General features: G+C 41.7%; 1 protein-coding gene across 1 annotated transcript in view; it reads right to left on the bottom strand.

Moving 5' to 3' along the window:
• Positions 1-2,616: 2,616 nt before the first annotated feature.
• Positions 2,617-25,632, bottom strand: part of LOC126412326 (uncharacterized) — a 147,762-nt gene continuing 124,746 nt past the window's right edge. Inside the window, exons 2-6 of the mRNA XM_050081846.1 lie at positions 12,273-12,383; positions 11,587-11,723; positions 7,860-7,930; positions 7,591-7,674; positions 2,617-3,336 (exon numbers count right to left, since the gene is read on the bottom strand). Of these exons, the coding sequence (XP_049937803.1) occupies positions 3,215-3,336; positions 7,591-7,674; positions 7,860-7,930; positions 11,587-11,723; positions 12,273-12,383 (525 nt within the window). The 3' untranslated portion in view covers positions 2,617-3,214. The remainder of the gene's footprint in view (positions 3,337-7,590; positions 7,675-7,859; positions 7,931-11,586; positions 11,724-12,272; positions 12,384-25,632) is intronic.

The following is a 25,632-nucleotide window of genomic DNA, read 5'->3' as shown; positions in this document are numbered from 1 at the left end:
CCCGAAAACTTTTAGAAGTAAACGAATATTAAAGCTGCTAGATAAATTACTGAGGACAAGATGCACGGAGACGAAAATTTTAATTAATTCGTGGATATAAAATAGTCATGAAAATAAAGAAGTTATGTACACAAGAACGAAGCAGTGACTTACTAGAGTCGTTTTCTTTGAGGGTGCAACAGCCATATGCTTATTTAATATTAACATGTGACTAGATTTATAAGATACTGATCAAAATTAAAATTTAATGCGCAAACATTTTTTTATGATGCCTTGTGCCACAATGTTATGCACAAATCATTCTGTCTTCTGAAATGACACTATGAAGAATATACACTCCTGGAAATTGAAATAAGAACACCGTGAATTCATTGTCCCAGGAAGGGGAAACTTTATTGACACATTCCTGGGGTCAGATACATCACATGATCACACTGACAGAACCACAGGCACATAGACACAGGCAACAGAGCATGCACAATGTCGGCACTAGTACAGTGTATATCCACCTTTCGCAGCAATGCAGGCTGCTATTCTCCCATGGAGACGATCGTAGAGATGCTGGATGTAGTCCTGTGGAACGGCTTGCCATGCCATTCCCACCTGGCGCCTAAGTTGGACCAGCGTTCGTGCTGGACGTGCAGACCGCGTGAGAGGACGCTTCATCCAGTCCCAAACATGCTCAATGGGGGACAGATCCGGAGATCTTGCTGGCCAGGGTAGTTGACTTACACCTTCTAGAGCACGTTGGGTGGCACGGGATACATGCGGACGTGCATTGTCCTGTTGGAACAGCAAGTTCCCTTGCCGGTCTAGGAATGGTAGAACGATGGGTTCGATGACGGTTTGGATGTACCGTGCACTATTCAGTGTCCCCTCGACGATGACCAGTGGTGTACGGCCAGTGTAGGAGATCGCTCCCCACACCATGATGCCGGGTGGTGGCCCCGTGTGCCTCGGTCGTATGCAGTCCTGATTGTGGCGCTCACCTGCACGGCGCCAAACACGCATACGACCATCATTGGCACCAAGGCAGAAGCGACTCTCATCGCTGAAGACGACACGTCTCCATTCGTCCCTCCATTCACGCCTGTCGCGACACCACTGGAGGCGGGCTGCACGATGTTGGGGCGTGAGCGGAAGACGGCCTAACGGTGTGCGGGACCGTAGCCCCGCTTCATGGAGACGGTTGCGAATGGTCCTCGCCGATACCCCAGGAGCAACAGTGTCCCTAATTTGCTGGGAAGTGGCGGTGCGGTCCCCTACAGCACTGCGTAGGATCGTACGGTCTTGGCGTGCATCCGTGCGTCGCTGCGGTCCGGTCCCAGGTCGACGGGCACGTGCACCTTCCGCGGACCACTGGCGACAACATCGATGTACTGTGGAGACCTCACGCCCCACGTGTTGAGCAATTCGGCGGTACGTCCACCCGGCCTCCCGCATGCCCACTATACGCCCTCGCTCAAAGTCCGTCAACTGCACATACGGTTCACGTCCACGCTGTCGCGGCATGCTACCAGTGTTAAAGACTGCGATGGAGCTCCGTATGCCACGGCAAACTGGCTGACACTGACGGCGGCGGTGCACAAATGCTGCGCAGCTAGCGCCATTCGACGGCCAACACCGCGGTTCCTGGTGTGTCCGCTGTGCCGTGCGTGTGATCATTGCTTGTACAGCCCTCTCGCAGTGTCTGGAGCAAGTATGGTGGGTCTGACACACCGGTGTCAGTGTGTTCTTTTTTCCATTTCCAGGAGTGTAGTATACAGCTGTTATTCATTAGTGCAGTGCATTACTGTCTATATGATTTGTCTGTTGTTGGGAAGACGACGTCGAATTTTTTTAATCACTACGCTTATGAGTACTTATACTCTCTATAGAGTTTCAAGCTACACATGTTTACACTGCATGCAGTGCACCACACAATCCCAGTCGTGACACCAATTGCTTGCAACCGTAGACGAGAAGTATGTACTCATCGTTTAACAAGTTTTATTTTGTGTTGAAATATATGTTCGAAAATAACCTACAGAAACTGTGTTTTTAGTGTCGTGTAACGGCTAATCACTGGAAGAATGCGTAACGCCTCTGAAGAACCCAACCGCGCTCTCGAGTGTCTGGTCGCCATCTGCAGTGCATCGAAGGCCATCGTTTCTCTGACAAGCGCACACGTCTCTGAGCCTGAGAATAACAATTTTGATAACGATTCTGTATTATATTTTGTCCTGTTGGATGTATCAAAATGTTTTGCCTTCGTTGGCGCGAAGTAAAGTGCTGTGTAACTGCAATGAGGATAAGCTCCGGCCAGAGGTGAGATTCCTTTGCTGTATTGAGACATGATGGAGCCACAGATGTGTGCAGAGTGCAGTTAATGCGAAGTTCAGCAGTTAAAAAGTTTTGGGTGATCTTGTTAAATCAGTATGTATAGCTCAGTTGTTGAGATACAGAAGTTAACACGTTGCGAAAGTCAGCTTTATGTCGTAGACCAACGATAAAAGATAAAGTACATGGATAGAAAGTACTTCCCATCAGGAAGTAGGAACCGTTAAATCCTCGTTTCCTCAATATGTGCCTTAGTCTCGGCATGGTAGGGGAAAGAGAAATGACAACGCTATGAAGTACACTTTTCCATATATTTAATTCCTGAAACTTTGTTACAACTGCCATAGTTCGAAATTTGTTTACTGAAGCAGGAAGTGCGTTTGTTCTGTAAGACCTGTTACACTTGACCAAAGGCTTCTAGAACATGGAAGACAGTTTCGAAAGGTTCCCCAAAGCGGGTACACAACCTTTCTTTGTGTCAACAGGTTTGTCATACGTTAACTTCTTAGACTGAACCATAGATAAAACTGACTAAGGCTAGTAACATAGAAACCATAACATACTAAAAAAATTACTCATTTACAGCAGATACCACCGTATCTTAAGTTGTTCGTTTTGGCGTACATTCTCTTTATCTGTACGTAGAAATAAATTTCCCAGACCGTGTCCTGGATGCCACTTGTTTTAATCTTTTTCTCAAACTACATACGAGTCTGAAATATGTTAAGTGAGAAATTGTGTTTAATAACATATCCTTTCAATGGTAAATAAATATACGTCCTATGTAACAACATTAATTAGTTGTTTCTGTGGAAAATGAAATTTAACTTTAGGGTGAGAAATAAAAACGATATCAAAATGCACTACGTTAATAGTTTTTACCATGAGTACAGCATTAACAGACCACTTTTTGAAACTTAGATCTGTCCACTTCACTGTGATTACCGACAATTTCCCATATCATCTCCATCAACTTGTCGCTGGGTTCCTTGACAGTTGTGAAGATTTGAGCCACTTCTGTAACAGAAACATTCGCTTTATGCAGTTCTCAACCGGTTAATTGACGGACAGGATTAAATGTGCCATGTATCCTTATAGCATGTGCAAATGCTGCAGATTATCGTAGATTTCCTTACAGCTACTGATGTAATGAATGCTCTTTCAGACTGAAGTTACTGCCAGGGTGAACTGACTAGAATAATACAATAATGTTTCCCAAATCTCATCTAAATTGTCTCATGCTACTACAATCGTGCGAGCAAGAAATCTTTAACTGAAAAAGGCTTTGAACGTAAGAAATAAAAATTAAATTTAACGTCTTTTCGAACCTGTCATAAGTTCGGACTGGAGAAGAACTGGAAAAACCGGCAAAGTCTGTTTCAAATGAATTATTCCGGCATTTGTTTCAAGAGATTTAGGGAGATGTAAATGTCCAAAACATGAATGGCTGGATGTCGGTTTGAGCCAGCTTGCAACCAGATGAGTGTCCATTGTATTTCCAACGCTCCTCTCTGTCAGTGAAACTGGTATGCAGATCGATGCCGAAAGTCATGTGAAAGTGTTAACATCATGTGGCAAGAGGTGTTTGCTATCGTTGTACAGGGTTATTCTGAATGATGGAACCACTTTCAAAAATTCGTTTGTATTCAGGTACAAATCCAAAATGAACAAGCTTTGTGCTAATGAAAACAGGAAGTTTCAAAGTTTGTGGCGGGCGGCGACGGGCGGGCTGTGATGGTTTCAAAAGCGGCCGGTAGAGTTCGCACGGCATAGGACCGTCGTTCCGTTTCACTGTCAGTTGCGAGTCGGATGGCGACTATGGTGCACAAGGTTTTCTGCGTTCTTGAGTTTGCGAAAAGTGAGTCGCAAACACCAGCGCAGCGAGCATTTCGCACCAGATTCGGTGTTCGACCTCCAACTCACAAAAGCATTAGCCGTTGGTTTAAGCAATTTAAAGAGACTGGGAGTGTGTGCAAAGGAAGAACCATAGGCCAACCGCGTATGTTAGAGGATGAAATTTACTTTGGAGAGCACTACATACGGAAAACATAAACCCTTCCTTGATTAAAATAATACAACAGATGTATAAAGATAACATTTGCCAAGTGGAAGTTGGTAATAAACTTTCACAGAAATTTAGAATAAGCAAAGGCATTTTACAGGGCTGTCCCATGTCACCATCATTATTTAAAATCTATATAGATATTAGCCTTAGAACACGGTCTCGTAAATGTAATAGTATGGGGTTAGAAATAAGAGATGGAGTCTATCTACATCATTTATTATTTGCTGATGATCAAGTAGTCGTAGCACATAATGGGGAGGATGCTAACTATATGTGCAATCAACTAGCAGTAGCATACAAAACTTGGGGTTTGAAGATTAATTACCAAAAAACAGAATACTTGACTAATGATTCAGATGAGCTATACATTGAAGGAAAGAAAATCAAAAAGATAAACACTTTCTCTTATTTGGGATCCATTTTAGAAATCGAGGGAAAATCAGAGTCAGAAATCAATAAAAGAATTAGTAGCGGACGGAGGGTCATTGGGATGCTTAACTCAGTCTTATGGAGCAGGAATGTAATGAGCAGAACTAAAAAATTAATATACAAAGCCATGTTAGAGAGTGTGGTTCTGTATGGAACGGAGACCTGGACAATTAACATGAAGCACATTAAAAAATTACAAGCTCTAGAGATGAACTTTTGGAGAAGATCGGCAAGAATCTCCAGGAAAGAAAAGATAAGGAACACCGAAGTAATAAGGAGAATGGAAATAAAAGATAGAAAATATGACGTAATGGATAGGAAGAAATTACAGTGGTACGGGCATGTACGACGCATGGAGAAAATCAGAATACCAAAATTGATACTGGAGTGGGAACCGGAGGGGAGAAGAAGAAGAGGACGACCTATGACCACCTGGCTCCAAAATGTACAGCACACAATGAGGAGAATGGGCGCAGAGGAAGAAGACACACAAGATCGAAACACCTGGAGGAATATTTTGAGAATATAGTTTAAGAACGTTGATTGTTTGCACTGTAATTTCCAAGTAAATTTTATGTTGGAGATAAGCCTCTGTAATGAGGAAAAGCTCAAAATAATAAATAATAAAAGCGACTGGGAGTGTGTGCAAAGGAAGAAGCATAGGCCGACCGCGTATGTTAGAGGATGAAAGTTTTAAACTGATATCGAACATTACGAAAAAAAAATTTGAAACTTCCTCTATTCATTTAGTATTTGTAGTTGAATAAATATGAAGTTTCAAAAATGGTTCCAGCGTTCAGAATAAACATGAATATGATCATTCTGGAAATAGTGTTACTACTATATTACGTTTGAAGGGGAAGAGATTCAGTAGGCAACGAAAAGGATAGAAATTTGGCTGATTAGGCCATACAAAAATTCAACGACTTTTTGTTATGATTGCGTGCGTCTTAATGGAACTGCGTAAACTGTCTTTTAAGGTAAAAGGAACTGCGAAAATGTGTTTTAAAGAAAATAGACCTCTAATGCAACATACACTCCTGGAAATGGAAAAAAGAACACATTGACACCGGTGTGTCAGACCCACCATACTTGCTCCGGACACTGTGAGAGGGCTGTACAAGCAATGATCACACGCCGGCACAGCGGACACACCAGGAACCGCGGTGTTGGCCGTCGAATGGCGCTAGCTGCGCAGCATTTGTGCACCGCCGCCGTCAGTGTCAGCCAGTTTGCCGTGGCATACGGAGCTCCATCGCAGTCTTTAACACTGGTAGCATGCCGCGACAGCGTGGACGTGAACCGTATGTGCAGTTGACGGACTTTGAGCGAGGGCGTATAGTGGGCATGCGGGAGGCCGGGTGGACGTACCGCCGAATTGCTCAACACGTGGGGCGTGAGGTCTCCACAGTACATCGATGTTGTCGCCAGTGGTCGGCGGAAGGTGCACGTGCCCGTCGACCTGGGACCGGACCGCAGCGACGCGCGGATGCACGCCAAGACCGTAGGATCCTACGCAGTGCCGTAGGGGACAGCACCGCCACTTCCCGGCAAATTAGGGACACTGTTGCTCCTGGGGTATCGGCGAGGACCATTCGCAACCATCTCCATGAAGCTGGGCTACGGTCCCGCACACCGTTAGGCCGTCTTCCGCTCACGCCCCAACATCGTGCAGCCCGCCTCCGGTGGTGTCGCGACAGGCGTGAATGGAGGGGCGAATGGAGACGTGTCGTCTTCAGCGATGAGAGTCGCTTCTGCCTTGTTGCCAATGATGGTCGTATGCGTGTTTGGCGCCGTGCAGGTGAGCGCCACAATCAGGACTGCATACGACCGAGGCACACAGGGCCAACACCCGGCATCATGGTGTGGGGAGCGATCTCCTACACTGGCCGTACACCACTGGTGATCGTCAAGGGGACACTGAATAGTGCACGGTACATCCAAACCGTCATCAAACCCATCGTTCTACCATTCCTAGACCGGCAAAGGAACTTGCTGTTCCAACAGGACAATGCACGTCCGCATGTGTCCTGTGCCACCCAACGTGCTCTAGAAGGTGTAAGTCAACTACCCTGGCCAGCAAGATCTCCGGATCTGTCCCCCATTGAGCATGTTTGGGACTGGATGAAGCGTCGTCTCACGCGGTCTGCACGTCCAGCACGAACGCTGGTCCAACTGAGGCGCCAGGTGGAAATGGCATGGCAAGCCGTTCCACAGGACTACATCCAGCATCTCTACGATCGTCTCCATGGGAGAATAGCAGCCTGCATTGCTGCGAAAGGTGGATATACACTGTACTAGTGCCGACATTGTGCATGCTCTGTTGCCTGTGTCTATGTGCCTGTGGTTCTGTCAGTGTGATCATGTGATGTATCTGACCCCAGGAATGTGTCAATAAAGTTTCCCCTTCCTGGGACAATGAATTCACGGTGTTCTTATTTCAATTTCCAGGAGTGTAGAAGTTAAAACAATAGATGGTGAGACGCGAGCAGAATCCCTCGAACAATCTTACGGGGGTGTTATTGTCGGTGATTTGAGATCTAATATGTCCCGTTTTTGTGTACATGAGTTTTGTAATGTCGTTACGGATAGTGATTGCTTCGGACGTTGAATACCTCCCAGTAGCCGTCATCTTAATACACGTGCAAAGTATGAAATGAATCGACAAACTGAATTTCCATCACACACATCGAAAATGAAAAACTACCGTAATAGTTCGTTCACGACACACACAACACAGTAGAAATGATTAATGGAAGAAGATGAGAGAGACTAACCATATCCCAGAAAACAGTAGCGGTCCATGATGAAATCCTCATGTGAGTACACTATGTTATACGGTCCGCTCAGTAGAGATTTCCCTGGAAAGAGAAGTAGATAAAAATGTTTATGTCTAGCTCCTCCACAAGAGTAAGGTAACTCAAAAACAAATGAGTTTGTTAAGTTCTAAGAGCAACACGTGTGACCTGTTCTGCCAACCACGAAAAAAGGCTCTGCAGTTCTAGAAAACTAGCTTACATTTATGAAAGTATGAATTTGCCCTTACATACGCCTTCGTAGACCTTGTCTATCCTGTTTCCATTTCCTGTGGCTGATGCAACGCAGTTAAGGGGAAAGCTGAAAAAAAGAGAACAATACTAGTAAGTTTAAATGTATATATCTCACTCGTGTGCAATATACTGATATTCTCTGTGGTAAATTCTGAACTTATTGCTAGGGCGCAGCCTTCTCGTTGAAATTGGCTCCAACGTTTTCCGAAGTCCTTCCAGCCAGTGCTGCAAACAATTGGTGTTTTATTATATTTTATGTGATTCTTTATAACAGTTTATGAATTTAGTAACCGAATCAAGAATTACATCATCCCATATGTAGTTTTCAAGGAGTGGCAGCTTAAAATGGCACACTGCACCGAAACAGAAACCCGAATTTGCTCTCCGCAAATAATTCTCTAATCGTCAGAGCAGGACAGCAGGTTATGCCAATATCTGTCCTACCGCAAGTTCACAGAATCACTCGTAACAAGCCATACAGTACTTGTGTCACATACCTGGATGAACGGATAACGCTGTCCTGCATGCAGGTTTGCTATCCTTCGAATTTCAGAACTGTGATCACTCCACCGCTGACTTTTAGATTCATTCTGTAATTGTAACATACATTGAGTTTTCGCCTGCTGTCTCTCTGAATGGTGAACTTAATGGCGTGTTTCAGTTTACTGATACACCATGTTTATCGGCTGTAAAACCTGTGAATTTCAAAAATATAGAAAAATAGGCCCTATTTTGGTGATATATTTGCTGTGTAACATCATGGCTCCTGCATAACTGTGATTCACGTTCAGAATGCGTCTCAGCGTGAATTTATCTGTACAATCACCGGATCGAAGTACTTTCAATCGTTGTAAGATGCAGTCAAGTCGTTCGCAGTTTGATGCTTATTAAGAAAATCTAAAGTAATAAGGAAAGGAAAGTATTACAAAGTAAAGAACTTAAATCAACAAAACAAAAAACAACACAAGAATGAGGATACTGTATCAGAAAAATTTACAGTCGTCCTCCTTATTACAGCCATCATTCAATTGTTCGGTTGAAGATACAGACAGCTGTTTTAGAAGTGTTGCAAACATTGAAAATTCCGGTAAAGAGAACTGTGTCTCTCAAGACTGCACACAGTTCGAAATATTTTTAGAAGCGTTTAGCAATCAACGGATGCAGTAGCCCTTATAGCAAATTATACTTCGTAAACTATAAGTGACAACCAGTCTCTGAAAAGAACTACTTATATTACCAGCTGTCCCATAGGAACATAATGTCAAGAGCTGACAAACAAAAAGCTTGTTAAATATCTATACGCAATGTCCTTGTGAACGGATTAACATTTTTATTATTTGGTGTTTAACTTGCAGTTAGCAGCATATTCTTTTTATATAAATTCTACTCATTGAGTGAGCAAGAAAATTAACACACGGACCGAGACTTAATGGCTAATTAAAACTGTTAATACACAAACAGGCAATACATGAAGCAGGCAAAAAGGAATACAAACGTCTCAAAAATGAGATCGACGGGAAGTGCAAAATGGCTAAGCAGGGATGGCTAGTGGACAAATGTAAGGATGTAGAGGCTTATCTCATCAGGGGTAAGATACAGCCTACAGGAAAATTAAAAAGACCTTTGGAGAAAAGAGAACCACTTGTATGAATATCAAGAGCTCAAATGTAAACCCAGTTCTAATTAAAGAAGGGAAAACAGAAAGATGGAAGGAGTATATAGAGGGTATATACAAGGGCGATGTACTTGAGGACAATATTATAGAAATTGAAGAGAATGTAAATGAAGGTGAAATGGGAGATATGATACTGCGTGAAGTGTTTGACAGAGCACTGAAAGACCTGAGCCGAAACAAGGCCACGGGAGTAGACAACATTCCATTAGAACTACTGACGGCCTTGGGAGAGCCAGTCCTGACAAAACTCTACCATCTGGTGAGGAAGATGTATGAGACAGGTGAAGTACCCTCAGACTTCAAGAAGAATATAATAATTCCAATCCCAAAGAAAGCAGGTGCTGACAGATGTGAAAATCACCGAACTATCAGTTTAATAAGTCACAGCTGCAAAATACTAACACGAATTCTTTACAGACGAATGGAGAAACTGGTAGAAGCTAACATCGGGGAAGATCAGTTTGGATTCCGTAGAAATATTGGAACAAGTGAGGCAATACTGACTCTACAACTTATCTTAGAAGAAAGATTAAGGAAAGGCAAACCTACGTTTCTAGCATTTGTAGACTTAGAGAAAGCTTCTGACAATGTTGACTGGAATACTCTCTTCCAAATTCCAAAGGTGGCAGGGGTAAAATACAGGGAGCGAAAGGCTATTTACAATTTGTACAGAAACCAGATGTCGGTTATAAGAGTCGAGGGGCATGAAAGGGAAACAGCGGTTGGGAAGGGAGTGAGACAGGGTTGTAGCCTCTCCCCAACGTTATTCAATCTGTATATTGAGCAAGCAGTAAAGGAAACAAAAGAAAAATTCGGAGTAGGTATTAAAATCCATGGATAAGAAATAAAAACTTTGAGGCTCACCGATGACATTGTAATTCTGTCAGAGACAGCAAAGGACTTGGAAGAGCAGTTGAATGGAATGGACAGTGTTTTGAAAGGAGGATATAAGATAAATATCAACAAAAGCAAAACGAGGATAATGGAATGTAGTCGAATTAAGTCGGGTGATGTTGAGGGAATTAGATTAGGAAATGAGACGCTTAAAGTAGTAAGGGAGTTTTGCTATTTGGGGAGCAAAATAACTGATGATGGTCGAAGTAGAGAAGATATAAATTTAGACTGGCAATGGCAAGGAAATCGTTTCTGAAGAAGAGAAATTTGTTAACATCGAGTATAGATTTAAGTGTCAGGAAGTCGTTTCTGAAAGTATTTGTATGGAGTGTAGCTATGTATGGAAACATGGACAATAAATAGTTTGGACAGGAAGAGAATAGAAGCTTTCGAAATGTGGTGCTACAGAAGAATGCTGAAGATTAAATGGGTAGGTCACATAACTAATGAGGAGGTATTGGATAGAATTGGGGAGAAGATGAGTTTGTGGCACAACTTGACGAGGGAAGGGACCGGTTGGTAGGACATGTTCTGAGGCATCAAGGGATCACAAATTTAGCTTTGGAGGGCAGCGTGGCCGGTAAAAATCTTAGAGGGAGACCAAGAGATGAATACATTAAGCAGAATCAGAAGGATGTAGGTTGCAGTAGGTACTGGGAGATGAAGAAACCTGCACAGGATAGGGTAGCATGTAGAGCTGCATCAAACCAGTCTCAGGACTGAAGACCACAACAACAACAACAACAACAATACACAAAAGTGTACTAACCCAAAGATTCTAGAAATTGTATGGACTGTTTTGATATTATCGCATTTATCAAGAAACAATAATATTTGGCCAATCCTTCTGGGTATATGTGTATTTCGGAAGTGTCTACAAAATCCTTTTTGTATTGGAATAGACTTTATTGCGATGAAGCACTAGGAGATCACTATCAACATGTGGTTGAATATCTCTTCTCTTACTTTATTTACATTGGTACAGAATTCTGTTTCCGTTGCTGTCAGGGGAATGCATTATGTTAACTCAGTGAGGAATGTAGCCTTCTTAAGAAGATAAATAAATTATCACGTATTTATCGCTGTCCACTAGTATCTAGCCATTGTTATAACATGCCGAGCCTCACATAAAGCAGGTTATTCCAGTGACTTACAAAGGCACCTTGCTGAAGTTCCCGGTAAGGTTCATCTCGATCATGGTCTCCCCAGGCGACTGGACGTAAGTAACACAGCCCAGGTCAAACAGGCCGGGTACCTTGTACTGGTATTGCTGGTACCAGGGCTTCTCCTCCTGTGGATCCACGGCACAGCTTGTAAGTACAATAATCACAGCATGTGATATGAACTATTCCAGCTTATAAGTTGGAGCGTTAATACACTGATCAAGTGAAACTGTATAGGTTTTATGTTAAAGACTAAATTCTCTAACAGGTTCACGAGAACCGAATACGAGCTCAACGGACGAACGCAGGAAAGGATTTAACAACACACGTACAATTGAATTAGATATATAGCCAATACAACGTAGAAAATTGATGTATACGTTACACTGGGGCAGTCTAATGTGTCACGTGTATTAAAAATGTTATTTTCCTTTAGACATTGCTGTCAACTCAGGCAGTTCCTGACTTCAGGTTTTACTGACTCCTGTTACGGAAAAGATTGCAAAAAATGCGTTTTGTGTGACAATTTCTTCCAATTACTTTTTTACTGTCTTACATAAACTATGAATCTTATTTCCTTCTGTCATAAATACATTGAAAAATTGCTTGTAATATTGTTTAATCATAAAAGTATTGTGGGCTTGTATAATACCTTTCCTGTACTGCTACTAACTTACGGTAGTGATGTAGAATAACTCCGTGGAGGCATCTTGCAGTACACAGCCCACACTGTCAGAGGAAGCACCCTCCGCCAGCAAGGGCAGCACCAGGAGTAGCAGCGGAAACATCTGTCGGCAAAGACAACGCTCACTGTTTATCGAAATTAGTGGAATATAAGATATAGAGGGTGACTGAAATGCCCCTACCTACGGGTATAACCAACCCACAAGGCCTTCAGAAACCATGTGCTACGTTTTCATATTCTCTCGCTCGATACATGCAAGCTTTTAGTCCCATGAAAAAGTTGAACAGGTCGCTTTTACAAAATTTAATGAACATAAATATTGTACTGGGATACGCACCCGCTGGAGGCCAGCGCTTTCGAGTTAAACAAGAAAAATGCTTTTGGACATCACTTGTGTACGTATTTCTTGAATAGTTCGAAAACTACAGCTTCTAGCAGATAAAATCGCAGTGCAAAATTTTCGTACAAAAAAGTCCTGTCTTTTTTTATACAGAACCCTAGTTTGCACGTAGCGAGCGAAAGAATATGAAAACTAGCACGTGGTATTTGAGGGCGTTGCACTTTACATAAGACACGTTAATAGGGGCACCTGAAATCTCCCTGTATACGTCGTCATTAGCGATTATTTATTACGTAACAAACATATCGTAGCTAACGAAAGTCGCGTAACAAAAGAAGTTCTTCGTCGCTCCATCTAAACCATACACTAGAGTTGACGATAATTGGAATACCCAGAAACAACGTTTCGACAATATCCATACTGGAGGACGTGGATGACAGTGGACCCGCAATAAGTAATTAAGGCTAGAGGAAGAAGATCGAGACGGAATCAGAGTAGTGCCGTCTTATATGCGACAAGGGAACGCACTGCTAAATCAGTAACGAGCTAGAAAGTGAAACTGAGAAGACACAACAAGAGCCAGCATGCTGGTAAATGTCATTCACTACATCCTCAGCACGTGAGATTTCAGGTGGCGTATTGAGTCTGTGGATCCACTGGACACATGAGGGTTATCTGAGCGGGTTATTGGAACATCTCGTTCTTGTTCCTATTGCATTAAACATCTGTACTCGTCGTATGTAAGACGAATCGACAACGGAACTTTGCACTGGTTGTGGACCTGTCTGTGTCGACACTTCAACGGTGTCTTCTGGGGGGATGGATGGATGGCACGCAACTCATTCCATAGTCGTCCACTCTCCACAAACTAAAAACGCCACAGGCCGTTAAATGCCCTCAATAGCGTGGAGAGAGGCGATCTTTTGTGTTACAGAATTAGTCACACTTCACGGTGTCCTTGAAGGCATATGTCGCGGCTAATGAAAACCTGTTGCAGACCAACTCTAAACCTATATACCTCGCGTTTCACGAGCAGTAGACTTAAACTTAGGCCATTTGAGCATGCCTCCGGCTTCGAATAAGATCTTAATTATCACTGAACCTTCGTAACCTGAACCCAGTGGGTGTGTAATGTTAGCACCTCTGGAGAAGAGGTTATGGTAGAGAACTGTGGCTGGATTAGGGATACAAATAAACTGAATTAATTTCATTGAACTGAAATAAATGCAGTCACTAAAGCTGAAAGCTGTCAAGGTGTAATGAGATGAAATTAAAGCACCGGCTATCATATAACCCTGGGTTTGGTGTGGGGCGGCTATGGGGAGGGTGGACTGCTGTGTCGTGCTGTGGGGTTGTGAACCACTGAGGGCCATGGCGGGACGAAGCCTCTCCTTCTTTTCTAGGTCCCCGGTTCAATACACAATACGCAATACACACAGGCAATCGCTCAGAAATTCTGACGATAAACAGACATCCCAGGTTTGAGTATTGGCTAGACACGTTTTTTATTAGCTACGATATGTTCACTGTACTAGAGTGCAATTTTTTATGAACACTCTTTGTTTATATCATTTCATACCAGAGTATATCATTCTAGCCACTTTCCGTGTCAGTGAACATGTCTCGATTGCCTTGTACTGAAGGCAGTCTGATCAGCAGAAATGAAATGATTACAGTTGGATTACTTTTTCTACCTTTATTACAACGGCAAAAAAATGAAATGATCGTGTGGCTTTGTTGAGGGTGAGAACCCATTTGTGGAAGGTCGATCGCCGAGTTTCAAGTCTTATTTCAGTGACGCCACATTGAGCTACTTCCATGTCGGTGATGATGAGATGATGATGAGGACAACACAACACTCAGTCCACGAGCGCAGAAAATCTCCAACCATACCGCTGCAGGGCAGGCAAGAACGTAACTACTCAGCTAAGAATGCGGACTGATCAGCAAAGGTTCTACTTCATGAGATTGTGTCCACACACAGCGATTCCACACGTCCAGACAATGACCAGTCCACTTTATGAAGACTGTGCAAACCTACTTCCAAGAACAGCGTCTGCCACCTTCGTATTACGCTTATTCGCTTGACCTGTAGTCCACCGAATTTACCTGGGACGTTGCTGAATGACATCTTGTCCATCACTGTCCTCTGGCAACAACGTTGCTAATATGCTGTGCAGTAACAAAAGAAAATGGATGAATGTTGCAAGACTCCTTACTTGTGTCCATATCTGACGTTTTTCGTTTGCGATTTCCGTTCAGAGGGACTTGAACTCTGGCCGCTGATTGGAGCCTCAGGAAAAGAACTGGACACCTTTATTAGTTAATTCTTGTCGATTCCTGACTTCTATTTTCAGCCTAGCCAAGTGTTTTTCTGTTGATTTTTTATTTTACATTTTCGAACATTAACAAGAATAAACTTAAATCTGAAAAGCTAAAATCCTGGAATAAAAAGCCTCCCACTCTATCGAACATGAGTCAGAGACCAGTAAGTTTTACACTTAATTCAGGTTACATATTTTGACTCACGTGTTGGTTGGTTATCGTTCGTAATTGTTGCAGTATCTGTTCAAAATTGTTCAAATGGCTCTGAGTACTATGGGACTTAACTTCTGTGGTCATCAGTGCCCTAGAACTTAGAACTACTTAAACCTAACTAACCTAAGGACATCACACACATCCATGCCAGAGGCAGGATTCGAACCTGCAGTATCTGTGTTACTAAATGATTAACCGGCGGCAAACATCACTTGCGGGCTGCCTATCTAACGGCTTCCTGGGGCAACAAAAATTTATTGACCGAGTTAAAAGTTTTAAAATGCTGTTATAATCTCCGTATAAGAGGTATAATGTTGCATTAAATGGTTAACACAATGAGTCATGTATTAAAGCTATAAAATGGGGATAGGTCTTGAGTCGAGGTAACACACACGGTGCGTAAAATATCCAGACCACATTCATCCAATATTTGTATTATTAGAACTCTTGGCTACTTCTAACATACTTCATGTGTAGTTCAAACCTTCACGAAACTTTTTCTCGCTGACACTTCCTACAAAATGATGAAAGCAAAAAAGTTTTGCGTTTTCTACATTTTCCTCGCCCATGTTGTGAATTTGCAGCCTCAGGCATGACGTTTTATTTTTTTGCTTCTTTACCACTACATTTATTGGCAACACATTTTGCGGATGATTTCCACGTATATCACGGAATGTATCTGACATTTTGTATCATTATGCGAGTTATTGTTCAGGAGATACGACAATTTATGTAGAGGCATTCGATTCTTTTAATACTCGGGTGTGGGGTCTACAAGCTGCGTACTGTTCTCCTTGCCAACCATAACTACCGCACGGTAAGTATAAACAAATTATTGGTGTCAACTGTTCTAGGTAACAGGTAACCTTCTCTGTATCTAACTAATAATTAATTTCCAGTTTCCACGGAGGGCAGAGTAAATGCTATTATTTCAAAAATCAAAGGAATATATGTTTGGTTACATAGGTTGTTCGGTGTGGGATGTCGTTATGTGACAACCAGGGACTACTTCTCCCTTCAATACGACTCTGTTAAAGTTTAATAGAATGAAATTTTCACTCTGCAGCGTAATGTGCGCTGATATGAAACATCCCTGGCAGATTAAAATAGTTTGCCGGACCGAGAACCCAGTTTCTGTGAAATTTGTAAGGTAGGAGACGAGGTACTGGCGGAAGTAAAGGTGTGAGGACGGCTGGTCAGGCGTGCTTGGGTAGCTTGCATGGTAAAGCACATGTCCGCGAAAGGAAGAGGTCCCGAATTCGAGTCTCCGTCCGGCTCACAGTTTTAATCTGCCAGGAACCTTCTGTTCAAGGTTCTCCGTGAGTGGTCTAGTATCAGAGGCACCTATTTACACTGTGAAGGCAGCATACAAAGTGATACTTAATTACTTCTCAATACGCAGAACCAGCTGCTAATGTGCTGAACACACAACGACATGTGACACCTCTGGCAGCTTTCTTAGATTCGCACATGTGAAAGTCGAATACGAATGTGAGTCACACGGCACGTTAATTAATTTCATATTACAACGAGAAAATACATGTAATCAGATTTTCTTGTGTAATTGAAAATTAGTGAAACATATAGAGTTTGAGTGGTGAGCAATGTAGCTTTCATAATAAACGAATTTTTTATTCAAGATTAAAAAATCTCTTTATTGCACAGGAATTATGAGTCCATTTGCTTATATTTTCTTTCTCACCTACCTTTTATTCTAAAATAGATCCTTGGCGATATCTATTTGATTACAGTTAGGACATTGTGTAGGGCATATTTCAGTGACTAACGTTCCGTCTGCTAATCCTGGATAGCATCCTCAGGGACTACAAACACGATGCTAGATGATTTTCAGGCTTTAAGAAACTCAATCAGCCGAGCTTAAATAGAACAGAAAAATTGAAATTTGACGTGTTGTTGGCTTTAGTGTTAAACGACGCAAATCTAACTTTTCTACAGTACAAGTTCCATAAAACAAGTCTGTGCTGCTTTGAGACCTTATGCTTCTCTGAGATCTTTGACAGCGGTCGTATCAGGCTACGACTCGACTGTCACGTAGTTAGAGTGAACATTTCGGTTTTCTGACCTTTTTTTAAGATATAAAATCAACTGATTTCGTCTTTATAGCCTCTGATGAAGTTTCCAGTAAGACAAAATGTTTGACCATGACACAACAGTTTTATACTAATAATACAGTAACCATCAAGGATGTAAACGACGACTGCGACAGCCTAAATATCATCTAGTACATCTTTCTTTCCGGCCAATTGCCAATTATATGTTTTGATGAAGCGACCAATAGTAGTTTACCACCAAAACAGCATTCCAGGGGACCTGATAACTTCTTATCATCACTCAGATGTCCTGATGAATGTCCTCAAATCATATCACCAAAACATTTGGAGAAAAAATGAATCAGACTGTTCAAGGCGCTCAAACATATTACCTTCTCGAATTTTTGCACTATATTGACTACCACTGAATTACAGTGTGGGTTCCTTCTATTGCCCAAGTACTTAGTAAGAACGTCACTGAATAATTCCCGATCCTCCATTCTGCTTCATCACTTTTGATTCAAATGTGAATTCGAGTACTGTTCTTACAATGTAATATCAACAAACATGCCCTATTTCGATCTTGTCCTTGGTATAGGAGGAATATTGTCGGAAAGTTACTTGAAACATTCTTCATCGTTCATTAAGGCTTTCAAAATTGTTTAATTTGACCAGGTGTAACGGACAGAGATCGAGACAGAAGTTATGGTCGGATACGCAAGGTTCTTAAACAATTGATTTTCTTTCAAGTCTGCCAAGATTTTCTTGCAGGCTATGTAGCTCAAAGCCAACGTTGATCCTTGCTCTGCTCCTTCGTATATCCATTATGTTTTGAAAATAAATAATACACTAATTAAAATGGCTAAAAATTAGTTTCTGAAGTACTCAGTGTTTACTGTTAAAGTGTTATTAGAAATTGCTCTTTTGTTATATTAGCATTCTGAAATCTAAAAGCCAAATTATGTCCATTTTCATTAAAAGTTCTATTCAGGCTTACACAGTATTTCAATCATCGTTCATCTAAGACACAGAGAATGAAAACTAAACACATCTAGTTGAAGTGCTGACTTTGAAAGCAATAAATAAAATTTTCCTTAATGTCTTGACACACTCGTCGTTACGTGGAACAATTAGGATTTTATACTATTTCTTTATAAATTTAAGGTCTGTTACTATTTATGAATTATTCTCGGGATATCAACCGAGTAACCTTAACAAGGTAAAATTTTGCTCATGTGCTGAGAAGAATTCTTCAGCGAAATTTGCGCAGAAATTGACAGTCGATTTATGATAAAGCATTTAGTTTTCCAGAGCTGAAAATGTTGCAATTAACTCACATCCATACATTATCAAGTAAGAATTAGACTCTGGGGAAGGATTGAGTTAATGTAAACAGATTCGTGAAAAATTTCGAATGTTCACGCTGTTGTCTTACGCATTATTCCTGTTTATTACTCGTCACTGTAATTAATTATTTTGATTTTCATACTCTGGCTCAGTTCTAGGGACTACTACAAACAATTAGGTCAATGTAGTACAGACTGTCTGCGATCAGAAACTCATTTTTTGGTACAAGGAAAGACGATCAGAAGTGAAAGTTGCGTAAGAACTTGACGAAACAATGAATGTGAAGTAGGCGTTAGTGAACTGGCCTTGTCTCTGCATAATCGCTGCTGATGAAGCGTTGAAAACCAATGCATAATCGATTGTGATGTGTCCACAACGGGTTTGTTCATATGAGATTGCCTAAAGTCTTTGGCGTATCAATACCAGTAGAAACAAGAGAGGAACAGGTTAACTGAGTTCTGACAGCACCCCTCATTACATTGTGTGTAACAGGAATATTACAGAGAGTGCGGAAATATTTTATGCGTTATTATAATGTATGCACTGAGAGTTGAAGTCGTCACTTTCAGCAGCTCCCATGATGTTAAGGTGATTCTGTAAGAAGTAAGTTGTTCATATCTATAAAAAAGTAAATATTCTCTTCCGACCACTAGTACCTCATGTCGCGGTACTCTTGTACCATAGCTGTCATTTGTATCCTGAAAGGATTTTACTGATTACTTTTCGAACATAGTTGTCAACTATATCCCATGATGCTTTTCTGAAACACAGCACATTGTCTGCGTTGGCCATATTCTGACAGTTAAATTCGATCGGTTTGAAAGCATGCTCTATGAGTGAATCATTATGTGAGGAGAAAGTTTGTTATACAGTCGTAGAGGTAGTTACTACAGCGAAGTTGAATGAAGTTTAAAGCGGATACGTCTGTTTCCTTTGTTTATACATGATGACACCGGGATGATGTTACAAACTTTTAGGGATGATGGAGGAAGATAAATGTATCAATCTGAGGTTAGGGCTCCTAGTCTGCAAACATGTAAAGGCAATGCTGGTGCTAACACTGGCGCAAACGAAAATTTCAGAGGTGGTAGTATGAACCAAAACAAGAAAATAATGTCGGGGGAAGAAGGACTCTAAAGTACATACCGTAAGGGCTATGATCGGTTGTTCATCTTCGACACTATGAAATACATATCTTCTGTTGAAAAAGTGCTCTTAAGACATGCATTTTGTAGCCCATTTTTAAAGGACTTCCTTGTTTTGGCCCATACTACGTCCTCTAAAAATAAGAAAACCAATGAGCTTGCAGTAGAAGAAATGTGCCTCAGAGTATCGAAGATAAACACGTGCTCTCAGCTCTTGAGATATGAATTTTAGAGCCTATATTTACTACACAATTATTTTCTTGTTTTGGCCCTGACTACCATATCTCATTCTTGCCACCCTACAATCTTAGCAACAACAGCGCTGTTACATGTATTTCACAGTCAGAGGCAACGGAACAAGCTTTGGTTATAACTTTCTATTCGGCCGTTCCTTCAAACTGATAGCTCCCTGTTGGTTATCCGTCTTGGACTGACTGCAATTTAATGAAAAAGGATTACACCAGACGCATTTCGCTCTTATTTATAAAGTATCTTCCGTGGTTATTCGTGAGTCGTGCTTGGGTAGCTCAGTTGGTAGAGCACTTGCCCGCGAAAAGCAAAGGTTCCGAGTTCGAGTCTCGGTCCGGGACACAGTTTTGAATTGCCAGGAAGTTTCATATCAACGCAAACTCCTCTGCAGAGTGAAAATCTCATTCTGGACCCTGGCATTATTTTAGTAAGACTACGAATATGTAGTGAACAGAATGACGCTTAGAGGAGACATTTCCAAAGCCTTGTGCCAGTAACGCATAGCGAATGACTACCTGTTCTATTACATTGGAACATGAAACTGTCTTCGGTTCTATGTTAAAGGGCTCAGTTACATGTTGCGTAAACGAATGTGTGTTTCGAATGAATGCAGTTCCAGAATTCAATATTTTATTCACAAACGTTCTTATGCGTATTAAAACTTACAAAGTCTCCCTTTATCCAGACTTAGGCCGAAAACCCCTCTGCTACGGTTCATCTACATCTACATCATATGCCGTAAGCCACATAATCGTGTGTGGTGGAGGGTACTTTTGCTACCAGTATGTGATCCCTGCAACCCTGTTCCAATAGCGAATACTGCGTGGGAAGAATGATTGTCTCTAAGCTTCTGTATTGGCTCTAATGTCTCGAATTCTCATGGTCAATACGCGAGGTGTTTGTGGGGGGAAGTAATATGTTATCCGACTCCTCCTGACAAGTGCTGTCCCGGAATGTCAATAGTGACTCTCCATGATGCACAACGTCTCTATTGTAAAGTCTGCCAGTGGAGTTTGTTTAGCATCCGCGTACCGTTCTCTTGCCAGCTAAACGATTCCGTGACGAAACGCGCCGTTCTTCGTTGGATCTGCTCTATCACCTCTATCAGTCCTACATGATAGGGATCCCAGATAGATGAACAATATTCAAGAAATTGGCGAACAAGCGCCTTATAAGCCACGTCTTTCGTGGGCGAGTTACATTTCTTTAAGATTCATCCGATAAAACGGAGTCTGGTGTCTGCTTTTTCCAGTATCTGCTTTATATGGTCATTCCACTTATGGTAGCTCTGGATAGACAAGCCTAGATATTCAACGGTAGACGCTGTGTTCAGCTGTTTGTCATCAACAGTGTAACTGTACAGTAGTGGATTTCTATTCCTTTGTATACGCAATATGTTAAATTATTTACGTTCAGGGTCAACTGCCAGAGCCTGCACCATTCATCGATTCTCTGCAGGTCTTTCTGCAAATTCATACTATCTTCAGGCGTTGCTACTGTGATATAGACCACTGCATCATTTGCGAACAGCCTGCCTGAAAGAGCATTCGACGCTTCCTACTAGATCATTTAAACGGGGTGGTCCATTGATAGTGACCGGGCTAAATATCTCACGAAATAAGCATCAAACGAAAAAACTACAAAGAACGAAACTCGTCTAGCTTGAACGGGGAAACCAGATGGCGCTATGGTTGGCCCGCTAGATGGCGCTGCCATAGGTCAAACGGATATCAACTGCGTTTTCTTAGGTAGGAAAGCCCATTTTTAATTACATATTCGTGTAGTACGTAAAGAAATACGAATGTTTTAGTTGGACCATTTTTTTCGCTTTGTGATAGATGGCGCTGTATTAGTCACAAACGTATAAGTACGTGCGGACGGTATTTGCTTCGAGATACATTACCCGTGTTAAAATAGACCGTTTACCAATTGCGGAAACGGTCGATATCGTGTTGATGTGTGGCTACTGTGATCAAAATGTCCAATGGGCGTTTACTATGTATGCTGCTCAGTATCGTGCACGACATCATCAAAGTGTCGTTTTTTAAGGAAACGGGAAGTATCCAGCCACATGTGAAACGTCAACCACGACCTGCAACAAATGATGATGCCCAAGTAGGTGTTTCAGCTGCTGTCGTGTCTAATCCGCACGTCAGTAGCAGACAAACTGCGCGAGAATCGGGAATGTCAAAAACGACGGTGTTGAGAATGCTACATCAACATCGATTGCACCCATACCATATTTCTATGCAACTGGAGCTGCATGGCGACGACATAAACGTCGTGTACAGTTCTACCACTGGGCACAAGAGAAATTACGGGACGATGACAGATTTTTTTGCTCGCGTTCTACGAAGCGCCATACACCAACAGCGGTAACGTAACCGGCGTAATATGCACTATTGGGCAACGGAAAATCCACGATGGCTGAGACAAGTGGAACATAGCGACCTTGGCGGGTTAATGTATGGTGCCGCATTATGGGAGGAAGGATAATTGGCCCCCATTTTATTGATGGCAATCTAAATGGTGCAAAGTACCTGATTTCCTACCTAATGTTCTACAGATGTTACTACAAGATGTTTCACTGCATGACAGAATGGCGATGTACTTACAACTTGATGGATGTTCGGAACATAGCTCGCGTGCGGTTGAGCGGTATTCAGTAGCATATTTCATGACAGGTGGATTGGTCGGTGGATTGGTCGTCGAAGCACCATACCATGGCCGGCACGTTCACCGGATCCGACGTAACCGGATTTCTGTTTGTGGGGAAAGTTGATCGATATTTGCTATCGTGATGCACAGACAACGCCTGACAACATGTGTCAACGCATTGTCAATGCATGTGGGAACATTACGGAAGGCGAACTACTCGCTGTTGAGAGGAATGTCGTTACACATATTGCCAAATGCATTGAGGTTGACGGACATCATTTTCAGCATTTTTTGCATTAAGGTGGTATTTACAGGTAATCACGCTGTAATAGCGTGCGTTTTCAGAAATTATAAGTTCACAAAGGTACAGTAGTGCTCAAAAGTATCCGAACGACCTGAATTGCATTTCGCCTGACTCGCATGCTACCCACATAACGCAGGTGTCCAGCAGGTCCTCTAATCGCTCCTTGGTACAGTCGTTTGACTATTGAAAATGGTTCCAACAAGTCACCACTAGAAAACACTGCTCTGTATCGCAATAACCCTAGATGTAAAGTAATACTACGATACTACAAATAACAGGCAACACCTTATCACAGATAAGACTGTCCTTAAGGCTTGTAAGCTTACATTTATTACAATAAATGACATAACTGAAATGTCACCACTCTCATTATTACGTCAGATAGGTAATGCACGTAGTAAGTTCGTCGTAATCATGATTTCTTCTTCAAAGTAACATAACGTACTTATTATTTAACACAAAATGACATTAAAAATTTAAATTATTCACGAGCAGCTAGTTGAGAATATGTATGAACTTCAAATGACACGACGAACCGTCTCGTTCTGCATATGGATTCAAACCCAGGTCATCCAGACTCAGGAAAGATTTCGTGACTAACGGAAACTAACAATCATTCCTGATTCGGTATACAGAGAGTGATATACCTCGATTTTAGACAGTATCAGTTAACAAATATCAACTTTAAATTACATAACGCAAACATTTTTAACGGACCCCCGAATTCCTACCCTTCACCAATTGTCACTGTTAACGAACTACGAGAGATGTTAAATATTGCTTCTTAACAAGGAACTTACTTGAAATTCCGTGAGGTAAAGCTTTGTGTTGGACAGGGATTCGAACCCAGAACCTAATCGGATAGATATCGAAGCACAATCAACTGTGACACATCGCATTTTCTCGACCGGAGCTAGATGTTTTAACTGAAATGACGAGACGAAACATTACTTTTTTTTCTTCCCAGGACTCCAACCCGGCACCTATCGCTGTTATATTCTAGAGAAAACGAACGTTAAATATGGGTTTGTTGCACCAGCGACATGTGAGCATGTTTGAACTAGAAATAATATGACGAAGAGTTCAGTTCTGACTGGGAATAGAGCCCCACATATATCATTGTTGACTACACACAAAGATACGTCTGCTACCGAATTTTACTGTACCAGCAGCTGGGAATAACATCTTGAACTTACAGTGCTCTCGCAAATAATTCTGCGTCTCACTGGGAGTCAAAAACGTCAAATATCGTTAGTGTTGACAACGAATGAAAATACATTAAAAATCGAAATTATTATCCACCAGCATATAGGCGTTTTCATGCTAGATCTTGATAATACATAATGAAATCTTTAGTGCCGGGACAGGATTCTAACCCATTCACGCGCAATGTGTGGAGATGTTGAAGAATCTGCAGTTTTGAACAAACAACAAATTGTAGCCGAGCTGTATATGTCACGAAGGGAACAAATTCCGCGTTGAGGGCGGTCTGAGTTGCATTCCCATTTCAGAACCAATTTTATCGATATACGGAAGCTCAGATAAAAGATGGAATAAGTGTCCTGTGAGCCTATATAGCGTTTGTTTCGCCACTATAAGTAAATGACTAGTTTAAGAAAGATTACTGCCGATAGAGATTCTACATGTCGCCACTCCAGACTTTATTGTGGCTCAACCTTACGTCTACTTGGTAGAGAAGGAATATCTCCCTATCTAAAATCACTAACCGAAGTTGGAATCGAACACACACCATACATAAATGAACCTCTCTTCAGCCCAACAAACCACCAAATCGTCTTCAGAGTGGCTCATTTTTCTATCATAACGCCGTTGTGCCACACTGGCTGAGAAGTCTGACACACAGGCTCCCTTTATCAATTTGCAGCATGTTCAGTAAATTCTTTTACTAGCTGCTTTGGCTAGTCAGTGCATACATTCAACTTTATTTTGTAATCACCAAAATAAAATCACATAACTGCCACCAACACAGAACTGCCAACAGTGTAGGATGCAGAAATTTAAATAGGAAGTGTTCCTTTCCACTTGAGGTACTCTATTGGGCTATCTGTTTGTTGAAAACGTCGTGCAGTGCAAAAGGAAAGGTATATCTGTTGTCTCTCATAAGTATTGACCAGGCCATATGCATTATCCCACAGCGCTGTGGAATGCAGAAGTTCTGGAGGATTTGTTGTTGACTTCTGGAGCTGTTACAGCTATGTGTCGGCTAGTAGTGTAATGGTAAATATCGCGCTCTGTGAATAAGATGTCGCGAGTCCGAGTACATTCACTGCTATATATTATTTTTTAAACGCAATTCTGCTGTCTATTAAAGTTATCAATCAAATGGAACTTGTAACATAATTCCCTTCACTTCTCAACCGAAAATAGTCGTATGTGGAAAAAGGGCTAACTTCTGCGACATTTTGTTCATTTCAGGTTTAACAGACAGCCAGACAGTAGGTGCATCTCGAAACTGTTGTATTATGTATGGGTAGAGCGCATCGTGCCAAAATACGTCGTAAAAGTATTTTCTACATTAGCTGTCGTCTGGTAGTGGAGTTTTATTCTTCATCAAACCTTGTTTCGGAGCTTTAACTCAGGACAAGTTTTCTACATGCATGTAATCAATAAAGTGCATGTGCATTTTCAGACTGTTATAGATAACATCAGAAAATTCGCATATATCGTTGATGATTAATTTCTCTCCCATGTTTACTATT

Source organism: Schistocerca serialis, chromosome 7 (genome assembly GCF_023864345.2).
Source record: "Schistocerca serialis cubense isolate TAMUIC-IGC-003099 chromosome 7, iqSchSeri2.2, whole genome shotgun sequence".
Lineage (NCBI taxonomy): Eukaryota > Metazoa > Arthropoda > Insecta > Orthoptera > Acrididae > Schistocerca > Schistocerca serialis.
Note: the sequence above shows the minus strand (reverse complement) of the source record. Positions and strands in the feature narration are given on the sequence as shown.